The sequence below is a fragment of the Macaca nemestrina genome, chromosome 8 (assembly GCF_043159975.1).
Source record: "Macaca nemestrina isolate mMacNem1 chromosome 8, mMacNem.hap1, whole genome shotgun sequence".
In the NCBI taxonomy this organism is placed as follows: domain Eukaryota; kingdom Metazoa; phylum Chordata; class Mammalia; order Primates; family Cercopithecidae; genus Macaca; species Macaca nemestrina.
Window position 1 is genome coordinate 58,686,004 of NC_092132.1, and position 12,782 is coordinate 58,698,785.

The window sequence follows — 12,782 nt, forward strand, 5'->3', positions numbered from 1 at the left end:
GAATTCTGCGAAGAGGATGAATACTTTTGTAATCCCATAAAGCTTATTCCAAACTCTTACTTTCCGGAGTTTGAATAAGGGCTAAATTAATTTATGTATTTAATTTGTGTTAGCATAATGACATTTTGGTCAATGACAGACCATGTATATGGTGAAGGTCCCATAAGATTATAAGGGAGCTGAAAAATTCCTATTGCCTAGTGACATCATAGCCATCATAACATTACAGTGCAATTCACCTGTTTGCGGCGATGCTGGTGTAAACAAAACTACTGGGCTGCCAGTCACACAAAAGTATAGTACATACAAATATGTATGGTACATAATATTGGGGATAATGGTAATAAACAACTAAGTTACTAGCTTATGTATTTACTATACCATACTCTTTATTGTTATTTTAGATTGTACTCCTATGAATTGTTTTAAAGTTAATTGTAAAAGAGACTCAGGCAAGTCTTTCAGGAGGTATTCCAGAAGAAGGCATTGTTATTATAGGAGATGACAGCTCCACCCATGTTATGGAGCCTGAAGACCTTCCAGTGGGGCCAGATATGGATGTGGAAGACAGTGATATTGGTGATCCTGACTCTGTGTAGGCCTAGGCTAATTTGTGTGCTCGGGTCTTAGTTTTTAACAAAAAAGCTTAAAAGTAAAAATAAAAACATTTAAAAATAGAAAAAAGCTTATATAATAAACATATAATGAAAATTCTTTTGTACAGCTGTACAATGAGTGTTTTAAGTTAAGTGTTATTACAAAAGAGTAAAAAGTTTTCAAAAATTCAAAAGCTTATGAAGTAAAATAGCTATAGTGAGCTAAGGTTACTTTATTATTAAAGAACAAACTGTTAAACAAATTTAGTGTAGCCTAAGTCTACAGTGTTCATAAAGTATACACTAGTCTACGGTAATGTCCTAGGCCTTCAGTCACTCGCTACTCACTCATTGACTCAGCCAGAGCAAGTTCCAGTCCTGCAAGCTCCATTCATGGTAAGTATCCTATACAAGTGTACCATTTTTATCTTTCATATCACATTTTTAACTGTACGTTTTCAATGTTTAGATGTGTTTAGATACAAAGATATTTACCATTGTGTTATAATTCCCTACAGTACTCAGTACAGTAACATGCTGTACAATAACATACAATAATATACTGTAATATACAGAGCATGCTGTACAGTAACATGCTCCTAGGCTTGTAGCCTGGAAGCTTAGGCTTATATGTCTATACCATACCACCTATGTGTGTAGTAGACAATACATCTAGGTTTCTGTAAGTACATACTATGATATTCACACGATGAAATCACCTAACAATGCATTTCTCAGAATATATCCCTGTTGTTAAGTGACACATGACTGTATTTTTGAAGTTGGTCATTCCACTATTAGCTTGTTAACTTCTTGTGAATAGAAACAATATCTTATTCCTATTTCAACCCCAACATGCTTTGCAAATTGTCTTGCACAGAGTTTAGTGTTAGTCAATACTTCAATCAATTTTCTATAGTTCAATGAGAAATAAATTATCTCTGGCTACACAAATCTGTGCCAATGTGTTAATATTAAAATGGCTAATGATTAATGACTGTCTGCAGAGAGAATTTGAGAGGGGAGTTGAGCAATTGAATAGAAAGCAAGCAAAAAGATCGTTATGATTTGAGCCAAAAACTATAGGTTTTAGAGTAGCAATAGATAGGTCAATCGTGTGCCTGCTTTTTTATTTTAAATACATTATTTTAATTACTGTTCTGTACACCTAACTTGTTACAAAGATCGATACTTATACAGTAAAATCAATGAGGTTTGAGGATATGATGTAATTTCTAAACTAATACTTTTAGTAAGTAATTTGTTTTTAATAGCTAATCTGGTTAAATCAAACCAGAAGTTCTATTCTTGTTCAGTAGCAGCAGGCTTTGAAATTGTTAGGCAATTAATTATCTCAACTCTATGCTTTTGGGGTACAAGTGGTTTTTGGTTACATGGATTAATTATATAGTGGTAAATTATGAGATTTCAGTGCACCCATCACCAGAGTAGTGTACGTTGTATCTAATATGCAGTTTTTTTTGTCCCACTCCAAGCCCATCCCCACTTCTGGTCTTCAAAGTCCATTATATCACTCTGTATGCCTTTGCATTCTGAGAGCTTAGCTCCCACTTATAAGTGAGAACATTTAGTGTTGGGTTTTCCATTCCTGAATTACTTCACTTAGAATAATGGCCTCCAGCTCCATCCAAGTTGCTGCAAAAGACATTGATTCCTTTCGATGTCTAAATATTATTCCGTGGTGTACATATACCACATTTTCTTTATCCACTCATTGTTCAATGGCCACTTAGGTTAGTTTCATATTTCTGAAATTATGAATTGGGCTGAAATAAACCTACACGTGCATGTGTCTTATTCATGTACTGACTCCTTTTCCTTTGGGTAGATTCCCAGTAGTGGGATTGCTGGATCGAATAGTAGATCTACTTTTAGTTGTTTAAGGAATGTCCATAGTGTTTTCCACAGAAGTTTTACTAATTTACATTCCCAGCAGCAGTGTATATGCGCTCCCCTTTTACCACATCCATGCCAACATCTATTGTTTTTTGACTTTTTAATAATGGCCATTCTTTCAGGAATAAGGTGGTATCTCATTGTGGTTTTAATTTGCATATCCTTATTGACTAGACAGGTCACTAGACAGGTCAACAGTGTGTCTGCTTTTTTATTTTTAATACATTATTTTAATTACTGTTCTGTAGACATCTTGTTACAAAGATCAGTTAGTTCCATATTTTCTGCAATTATGAATTGGGCTGAAATAAACCTATATATGCATGTGTCTTTTTCATGTACTGACTCCTTTTCCTTTGTGTAGATACCCAGTACTGGGATTGCTGGATCGAATGGTAGAGCTACACAAATCTGTGCCAATGTGTTAATATTAAAATGGCTAATGACTAATGACTGTCATCATAGAGGAGTTGAGAGGGGAGTTGAGCAACTGAATAGAAAGCAAGTAAAAAAATCATCATTCGAGCCAAAAACTATAGGTTTTATAGTAGCACTAGACAGGTCTACAGTGTGCCTGCTTTTTTATTTTAAATACATTATTTTAAGTACTGTTCTGTACACTTCTTAACTTGTTACAAAGATCAGTACCTGTACAATAAAATCAATGAGGTTTGATGATATGATGCAATTGGGGGTGGCATTTTTTTCATGTTTTTTGGCTATTTGTATAACTTCTTTTGAAAAATGTCTATTCATGGCATTTGTCTACTTTTTGATGAGATTATTTGTTTTTTCTTGCTGATTTGAGTTCCTTGTAGATTCTGGATACTAGTCCTTTGTCTGATGCATAGTTTGCAAATATTTCCTCCCATTCTATGAGTTGTCTGTTTATTCTGATGATTATTTCTTTTTACGTGAAGAAACATTTTTAATCAGGTCCCATTTATTTATTTTCGTTGCATTTGCTTTTGGGGCTTTAGTCATAAATTCTTTGCCTAGGCCAATGTCCAGAAGAATTTTTCCAAGGTTATCTTCTACAATTTTTATGGTTTCAGATCTTATATTTAAGTCTTTGATTTATCTTGAGTTGATTTCTGTATAAAGTGAGAGATAGGGATCTAGTTTCACTCTTCTACATGTGGCTTGCCAGTTTTGCTAGCACCACTTAAAAAACAAGATGTCCTTTCCCCAACTTATGTTTTTGTGTGCTTTGTTCAATACCAGTTGGCTATCAGTATTTGGCTTTATTTCTGGGTTCTGTATTCCATTCCGTTGGTCTATGTACCTACTTTTATACCAGTACTATGCTGTTTTGCTAACTATAGACTTGAAGTCTGGTAGTGTAATGCCTTCAGATTTGTTCGTTTTGCTTAGGGTTGCCTAGGCTGTAAGGGCTCTTTTTTAGTTTCATGTGAATTTTAGAATTGTTTTCTCTGATTCTGTGAAAAATAATGTTGGTATTTTGGTGGGAATTGCATTGAATCTGTAGATTGCTTTTGGCAGTATGGACATTTTTACAATATTGATTCTCCCAATCCATAAGCATCAGATGTGTTTCTGTTTTTTTGTGTCATCTATGATTTCTCTCAGCAGTGTTTTGTAGTTCTCTTCGTAGGGATCTTTCACCTCCTTGGTTAAGTATATTCCTAGGGATTTGTTATTGTTGTTGTTGTTGTTTTACAGTTGTAAAGGGATTGAGTTCCTGATTTGCTTCTCAGCTTGGTCATTTTTGTATGTGTATTGCAGTGTTACTGGTTTGTGTACATTGATTTCATAATCTGAGACTTTATTGAACTTGTTTATGAGATCTAGGAGTCTTTTGGAGATGTCTTTAGGGTTTTCTAGGTGTACGATCATATCATCAGTGAACAGTGATAGTTTGATTTCCTCTTTTTTGATGTGAATGCCCTTTATTTCTTTCTCTTTCTTGATTATCCTCTGGCTAGGACTTCCTCAACTCTCTATTTTATACGTGTGGCCTTACAATATGTTCTTAACTGCTCTTAATTGTCTTAAGATGTCTTAAAGTTTTTAAATATACCCTATTAAGACCATGTAAAATTTACTAAAAATGAATAATTATTTTACATAAAAGAATTTCGTATTGTTGTTGCCATCAAGAAAGTATGAAGTATGACATTGTCATTTCATAATGACCAGTTTAACAGAAGATCAAAATAATTTTAATACATGACAATTTTTAAAAATTTCTTAGCTATAATAGTACTTTCAACACCTCCTCCCATCAGAGCTGCTGATTAATTGCAATCATTATTGATTTCTTTTCTCTCCTCTCTCAGCCTGCACAGGCTCTGATAGATACTTTTAAAGCAGTTTATTGGTAGCAAAATGGTTCAAAGTAGACAAGAGTAGAAAGCATTGAAGAGCCTAAATGAACCACAATATAATCAACTCTGAACACTGGAGAATTGGCTGAAGCATAAAAATATAATGCTGCAATGAAAGTTCAATGCTTTCAAATAAAATCAAGAATGGACTTGATTTTTAGTCCAAGAGCCCCATGTTAGAAACACTATTCAAACGTATTTTAACATTAGCAACTATGCCCATTGTATATGTGACAGCTCAATAAAAATCCCAGTAAATGCAGTGCCTAAGGAGAGATCAGATGCATGGTGGTGGAAATGAAATATAGTGGAAGGAGGCTACAGAATAGTTTTCATGGTGCTAATATGCCTTAAAAAGCCCCATGCATAGTTAATTGAAAGCAGTTTTGGATTAAACAACAAATAATGCACTGTGACTGGTCAACTTTTACAGACATCAATGTAAATCCATCCATTCCCAGAAAGGCATGTAAACACTACATATTTTTGAATGTGTTCTTTCAACAGTTGGATGTCGCATCAATAATACCATTTGATGTTTGCTACCTCTTCTTCGGGTTTAATCCAATATTTAGAGCAAACAGGATGTTAAAGGTAAGATAACTATATTTAATTGTCTTTTCCCTTATAATGGAAATATTTCCATTTCCTTATAATGGAAATCTCAAAACAATTTAAAGTATCTTGAAATTACCAATATTCTTGATTTTTCCCAAACTCTTCTCCATCTTTCTGCCCTCATCAATGCTATGTTTTTTTTAATGAAAGAAGAACAAAATGTCTACTGGTGAAAGTTGCTCCTGGTTTTTATTTTATATCTCACATGGAAATTTCAGAAGGTACCTGCTTGGAGATAACCAATTTTCAGAAATAATCAGGTTTCTATAGATTTAGGAGTTTATCTGGCATTATGATAAAAGCTTATAAAGTGCCAACTCTTCATTCCCCATCTCTGTAACCCTAAAATGTCCAAAAGCCCTCTCTATCCATTAGATATTTAAATATAGGAGATCCTGACAGTTAACATTAATCTTCTTTTCAAAGCCCCGTAGTCCACTCATTTCACTTATTTATAAGGGTGTCATCTTAATGCACAATTCTCTAGGATAAATATTTATTATCTATCTGTCTCCAAATTATAAAAGAGAAAACAAATGAATATACATTTTCTTTTTAGTGAACACTTAAGCTAAATTTGAAATCATGCCTTTGTGCAAAATTGTTTTAAGAGCACAATAAACAAATTACCACACATATAAAGTATCATAATCTGAGTGTTCGAAGACGTTTTTTCCTACTTATGAACTCTGGAAAAACAAATCCTTTGTGTATATTTCTAATTAAATAGTCATTACTATTACCTACACTATTTTTAATTCTAAATGTTCTATTGCAGTCATATCCACGTTGGGCAAAATTTTGAACTAAGTAATCTCTGTGGTCCCTCCTATCTGTAAGAGTCTATGATTTGAAGCATATTAAATATATTAACTTACATATGCACACCACCCTTTTGGGGGGCATCTTTTCTTATTGACCTCATTTTACAGATGAGAAAACCAAGGCAGAGAAATAGCAAGAGACTTTTCCATGGTTACACAGTAGTAAGTGGCAGAGATAGGACTGGCATTTGGCTCTGGATTCCATACTTTACTGCCTATAGAAATAAAAGAGGAAGTAGGGGGAAGGAGTGCATGCAGGTAGAAAAGGTTGAGATAAAAGTAGAAGTAAGCAGGAAAAAGCCTTGAGGGAAATAGTAACTCTGCTTGTATTAGATGCACATAAACTCATTGTATCTTTGAATACTGTCAAGAACAGCCAATGCTAATACTTACTGAAGTTTAAATTTTCTTTAAACAAATACACATTTAATGCAATTCACTGAAAAATAATGCTAGTGTTGAGCAATAAGACTTAACATCTATTTATAACTGTAACACATTACACTTTTCCTCTTTTATGTATGTTTTTGGAGAGTGTGATTTTAATTGTTGGGAAATATAGAGTTCTACTACATGCTTACAAAAGGAAAAGGAAAAAAATGTTTTTTAAGTTTCATTTTCAACAAACATTAAAAGTAAGACTATAACTAGAGGGTAGCTATAACATAAAGCAAGAAGCTCTGGAAGTGTGATATCATGCTATAAAATGTACTGCCCAGAGGAAAATACCACTGAACAGGGTCTTGTTTTTTTTTTTTTTTTTTAAAGACATATGAATAAAATTATTTTCAGTAATGAATAAAATCTATTTCATATAGTTTTATTTAAATATATATATTTAGGACTAACATGCTTTTGGATTTCTTTTGCTTTTCTATACAGTATACTTCATTTTTTGAATTTAATCATCACCTGGAGTCTATAATGGACAAAGCATATATTTACAGGTAAAGTATAACTCAGTATACTTGGGGGAAGGGGAAAAAGCAATGGTGCAGCATTTTAGACAGAATTTGGCAGGGATATGACCTCCCTCTTCAAAAAAAAAAAGGGTATAATTTCAGCTCTGGCTACATAAAATATAGGACTATGTTCTAGAACAGATGTGGGTATTTTAAGTGAAATAAAAGTATGAAAATCATATCAGATTTTAGAAGAGTACTGGACTAAGAAAATAAGACTTATTATCTGCTTCTGTCAAAACAAGTACAGAAAAACATAATCTTTTGCAAGTTGACTTTAAACCTTTCTCGTGATAATTCATTCCTAATCTGAATTTCATTCGTTTGTTGTTCTAGATTTGACTTGCACCAAAACCTCTAGTTGCCATTCATCATAGCATAAAGTCTCATGAGCTTTTCAGAGACATCTAGTTAAATCAGCATAGTGTATTTTATGGGACTTAAACTGAAGAGGTGACCCTTGAGGCATGTCTTTCGGTTTGTTGTTGTTGTTGTTATTTGTGTTTTTCCCTACACTCTGTCAATCCCAGTCAAGACATTGCCATCGGAAAACATGCAATGGTACCATCACTTTATACTGTACTAATGAGAGTTAACAGTTCACAAATCCAAAGCAAGGGGTTCACTGGAGACTTTAAGGAAAAGAAAGTGTTAAAATAGCCTGTATTCCAGAAAAAACATGGATTCTTACTTTCTATCTATTCTCTCTGACAGAGTTATTCGAACAACCGGATACTTGCTGTTTATTCTGCACATTAATGCCTGTGTTTATTACTGGGCTTCAAACTATGAAGGAATTGGCACTACTAGATGGGTGTATGATGGGGAAGGAAACAAGTAAGTTCTAATGTTGAAAAAAACCTTTATTGATTATTTTTAACATTCTGTTTCATTGCATGAATTTATGAGAGCCAGTGTTTTTGAAGCTGTCATAACCCATTCAATGACTGGTAAATACTATTTGACCATAAAAAAGGATAAAACCAAGTCATTTGCACCAAAATGGATGGGACTGAAGGTCACTATCTTAGTGAAATAAGCCAGATCCAAAACGATAAATATCACATGTTCTCACATATATGTGGGAGCTAAAAATTTTGATCACATAGAGACAGAGAGTGGAAAGATAACAGAGACTGGGAAGGGTGGGTGGTGGAGAGAGGAGCACATAAAAAGTGGATTAAAGGATACAAACATATAGTAAGAATGTATTCAATGTTTGCAACAGAGTAGGGTGACTATAGTTTCAAAACCTGTATTGTACTCGGCTAACAAACACCCTAAACACCCTGACTTGATCACTATGCATTATATACGTGTAACAAAATTGGACCAGTACCCCATGAATTTGTCCAAATAAAAAAATTTTTAAGCTGAAAAACCTCTTTAGTAAGTCAGTTCGTTTTTAAGTGAAAGAGAATAGAGGAGAATAGAATAGAACATATCAGAATCTGTCTGATAGTAAGGGAGTGTGTGTGTGTGTGTGTGTGTGTGTGTGTATCCTGAGTTAACCTGTGAAATGCATTTTTTACTCTGGATCATGATCAAAAAAGTTTGAAAGCCTCTACATTAGACAACTGAGCAGTAAGATAACTTTTAATAACTCCAATGCTGATTGTTAGTAATGAACAATGTTAATTATTTAGAGGGCAGGTGCAGTGGCTAGTTTACCAGTGAAGGGTTTTATGGGTTTATGAGTCAGCTATAACCACTAACTCAATTAAACACTTAGAGACTAACAAGGATCATAAATTAAACTTGATAATTAGGTATGCAAGTGTCCCAGAAATAAAAAAGATCATCTGAAAAATTTAGAGCAGTAGAATCAGGACTTGGGAATGGCAACTGGGTTATTTAATAGTGAAATTTCCTTTTGGTAAGATACAAAGACCTGGCATAAAGTTGACTTCACTAACTTTCTGCTCCAGTGAAATGACATTGAACATATAATAAGGCAATATCCAAATTGGAAAAAAAGCAGATCGCAGCATTACTTTGAAGGGCAACTCACTGCAGCCTTGGGATGGAGAGCAATTATAGGATAGAGCAAAGAGAGGGAAAATAACTTACAAAATTACACACTACCTAGAGTGAGTTGGATGTGCATAAGGGATTATAACAACCAGAACCAATTTTAAAGAATTTAAAGTCAGAAGGACCACTGATTGGGAAACACACATATACAGATACTCTATTTCCAGAAAATTTACTAAATAAATAATTCCCTTTAGAATGTGAATGATTTACTTTGATATAAACAACTAATTTGTATAAAAATTGACTAAAATACCAACTATATTAAAATTGCCTCAAAGTGAGTATGTAATCCAACATCATTAGATGACTGTGACTGATAACTGTTTTTTTCAAATTAGCAAAATAATACAGGATTGCATAAGAATGCCTTCAAGAAAGTGAAGCTGTTTCGCTTTTTATACCTAGATGCCTCTCTGTGGAGTTTCTAGGGACTATATCTTGTTCCCAGTGTCAAGCTCAGTGTTAAGTATATAATAGTAGAAAATATATTAGGTATATAAAGGCAGATAGAGAGAGGGAGAGTAAGGAAAAAAGAAAGGAACGGCCAAATCTGCATTGTAACAAGAAGAAAGAAATCTCAGCTTCAGCCCATAAGAAACTTCAAGTGTGCTAGTGTTTTAGATTTCTAATTCCAGCTACATTATAAACCAGATAGCCAAAATACTCTCTCTAAAATACAAGATAAATTACCTGTTGTAATTTTGTTGTTACTTATTATAATTATTTATTATAAGTTTCTAGATGAATACAATTACAACAGTTTTCAATGATTGCTGAGTTCCCTAGAAAGTAAGAAGTATCTCCAAAGGCTAAAACACAAACGTATGTACCAAACCTGGAGTACGGTAGGAAATGAGTGCGAGTAACCACTAAAGAACAGAAATGGAGAGAATAACTTCTAAATTGGTAAGCGGAAAAAATGAATATGGAAATTTAAAAAGCAAACCAATCCAAAAAAAGACACAAAGATAAGGAGTGGCAGTTTTGGGGAGAAGTATAGGAAAGGCAGGACAATAGAAGACACAACATAAGATAATAAGGACAATTTAAAATAGATCAGTATGTTACCAGAAATGGGTCCTGATCCAGACCCCAAGAGAGGGTTCTTGGACCTTGTGCAAGAAAGAATTGGGGGCAAGTCCATGGAATAAAGTGAAAGCAAATTTATTAAGAAAGTAAAGAAATAAAAAAATAAATACTGCATAGGCAGAGGAGTGGCATGGACCGCTTGACTAAGAATACCTATAATTATTTCTTGATTATATGCTAAACAAGAAGTGGATTATTCATGAGTTTTCAGGGAAAGGGCTGGGCAATTCCCAGAATTGAGGGTTCTTCCCCTTTTCAGACTATACAGGGAAACTTCTGGACATTGCCATGGCATTTGTAAACTGTCATGGTACTGGTGGGAGTGTCTTTTAGCATGCTAATGAATTATAATTAGCATATAATGAGCAATGAGGGTGACAAGAGTTCACTTTCATCGCCATCTTGGTTGTGGTGGATTTGGGCCAGCTTCTTTATTGAAACCTAATTTATCAGCAAGGTCTCTGTTACCTGTATCGTGTGCCAACCTCCTATTTCATCCTGTGACTTAGAATGCTTAACCTCCTGGGAAGGCAGCCCAATAGGTCACAGTCTTATTTTACCCAGCCCCTTTTCAAGATGGAGTCACTCTGGTTCAAATACCTCTGACAAATATGTGCAGTAAATTAATGTGAACTAAACTCACATGCTAACAGAGATTGTCAATTAAAATTAGTCAGAAAAAGCTTTAAAACAAAAGACATTTTAGAGAAAAAGGTCACCATTTAATGATAAAATTTTGATTCACGATTGTCAAAAGACAAAATTACAACAAATTTATTTTAACTATTTTAATTGGCTTTTATTTGCAATTCTAGAATCCGGCAACACCTCAATTCTATAAAATAGAATGAATGTTCTGATGAGCTGAGCAAAAGAAGTTGGCTTCATAGGCAGAAAGGGGCTGAAGAAAGCATAAACAAAGAACAAAAATGGATTGGTCATTTCAAAGTTACTTTCCTTGTAAAGGTTAAAGTAGAGGGGACTTCCTTACCATGCTGGATAAAACTGGCTTGTTTGGGGATTTAGCTATCTCTCTTTCTCTCTCTCCTGATTTCTTAGAATGGCAGATAAACAACTTAGTTTCAGTTTGGTGACATAGAACTTCAGCATGAGTCATTCCATTTGGGTTTGGTCTGTTTGGCCTAGTGCAGGAGTTTAGTCCAAACCAATGGCCTCCTATAAATTTTATTTACTACCATCAGGATATTCCAATTTTAAATGTGTATACACCCAATAAAATACTTACAATCATTCAAAGAAAATCATAAAGCAAAAATTGATAGGAGGAGGAGAAATTGGCCAATATATCATCAAAGTGTGAGACACCAAACATAACTATTGACAGGTCAAGTAACCAAAAACAATAAACATATAAAAGATTTGATAACCCAAATAACAAGCTTGATTTCATGGGTACAAATAGAATCTTGCACCCAGGGATAAGAAACTGCTCATTTTTCTTAATCACTCACAGAAAAACTACTAAAAGTGATCATTTTCTAGGCCCAAAACTAGTTTCAATAAATTCCACAGCCTTGTTATCATACAACTCACATTCTCTGACTATAAATATTAACCCATCAAGTCTGCTCTGCTCATTTAGACTGAAGCATTCTCACTCAAAACAAAGCTCCAGTAATCCTATTACCAACCGTCAGGGACACAGGTTGCCACCTTTGCAATGAAAATGCTTTTAAAAGTAGCTTCTTTACTTATCTTTTTAGATAATTTGCATATGTCAGTTATTCATATACTAATCCTAACAGTTTTTTTTAACATCAACTTATCCTTCTATTGCTTCATATTACCCTTTGATCTTGTAAGCCAAGTTTTTGCAATAATTACCTAAAGTATTTTTTTAACTTAACCCTTGTGATGGTCCTGGTGACCTATAAATTGAAGGTTGCTTATTAGGCCTTTGGATTTGCAAATTTTGCCCTAGTTAGAATTACGCAGCAGACTGTGGGGCAAAAATGGAACACTGTGAACATTTAAAATAAGTCAACTTTATTATTATTCCATTAATTCTCATCAGAACAGCAGTTTCTATTCATTTCAATAGAAGGCATTTTTATTTATATTGAGCAAATGACATCCTTCTTTAGACTGTAAAATTTGACAAAGAATGCAAATGTTATTTCAAAAGGAGAACACAAGTGAGTACCTACGGTTATGTGATACTTAAAAATGTTGCCAATGTACTTTTGTCCACATATATCCCAATTTTATTTATTTTCTGACATAAATTTTCCAATGCGCACAAATTTTTTTTAACAAACCCATGGTCCTAATCCCTAATGTATCTTTTCCACGAAAAAAAAGAAAAGCAAACAAGGCTGCCATGGGAATTATTGACTTTAACTGAGGTAAGGAAGGAATCAGAATTACTAT

The 12,782-nt window shown here is 33.9% G+C and overlaps 1 protein-coding gene and 1 long non-coding RNA gene across 4 annotated transcripts in view; one reads left to right on the forward strand and one right to left on the reverse strand.

Annotated features, from left to right (window-relative positions):
* LOC105477158 (cyclic nucleotide gated channel subunit beta 3) overlaps positions 1 to 12,782 on the forward strand; it is a 158,976-nt gene that overhangs the window by 83,474 nt on the left and 62,720 nt on the right. Inside the window, exons 8-10 of the mRNA XM_011733534.3 lie at positions 5,369 to 5,455; positions 7,186 to 7,250; positions 7,980 to 8,102. Of these exons, the coding sequence (XP_011731836.2) occupies positions 5,369 to 5,455; positions 7,186 to 7,250; positions 7,980 to 8,102 (275 nt within the window). The remainder of the gene's footprint in view (positions 1 to 5,368; positions 5,456 to 7,185; positions 7,251 to 7,979; positions 8,103 to 12,782) is intronic.
* LOC105477156 (uncharacterized) overlaps positions 1 to 12,782 on the reverse strand; it is a 104,958-nt gene that overhangs the window by 80,834 nt on the left and 11,342 nt on the right. The gene's annotated exons all lie outside the window — the stretch shown is intronic.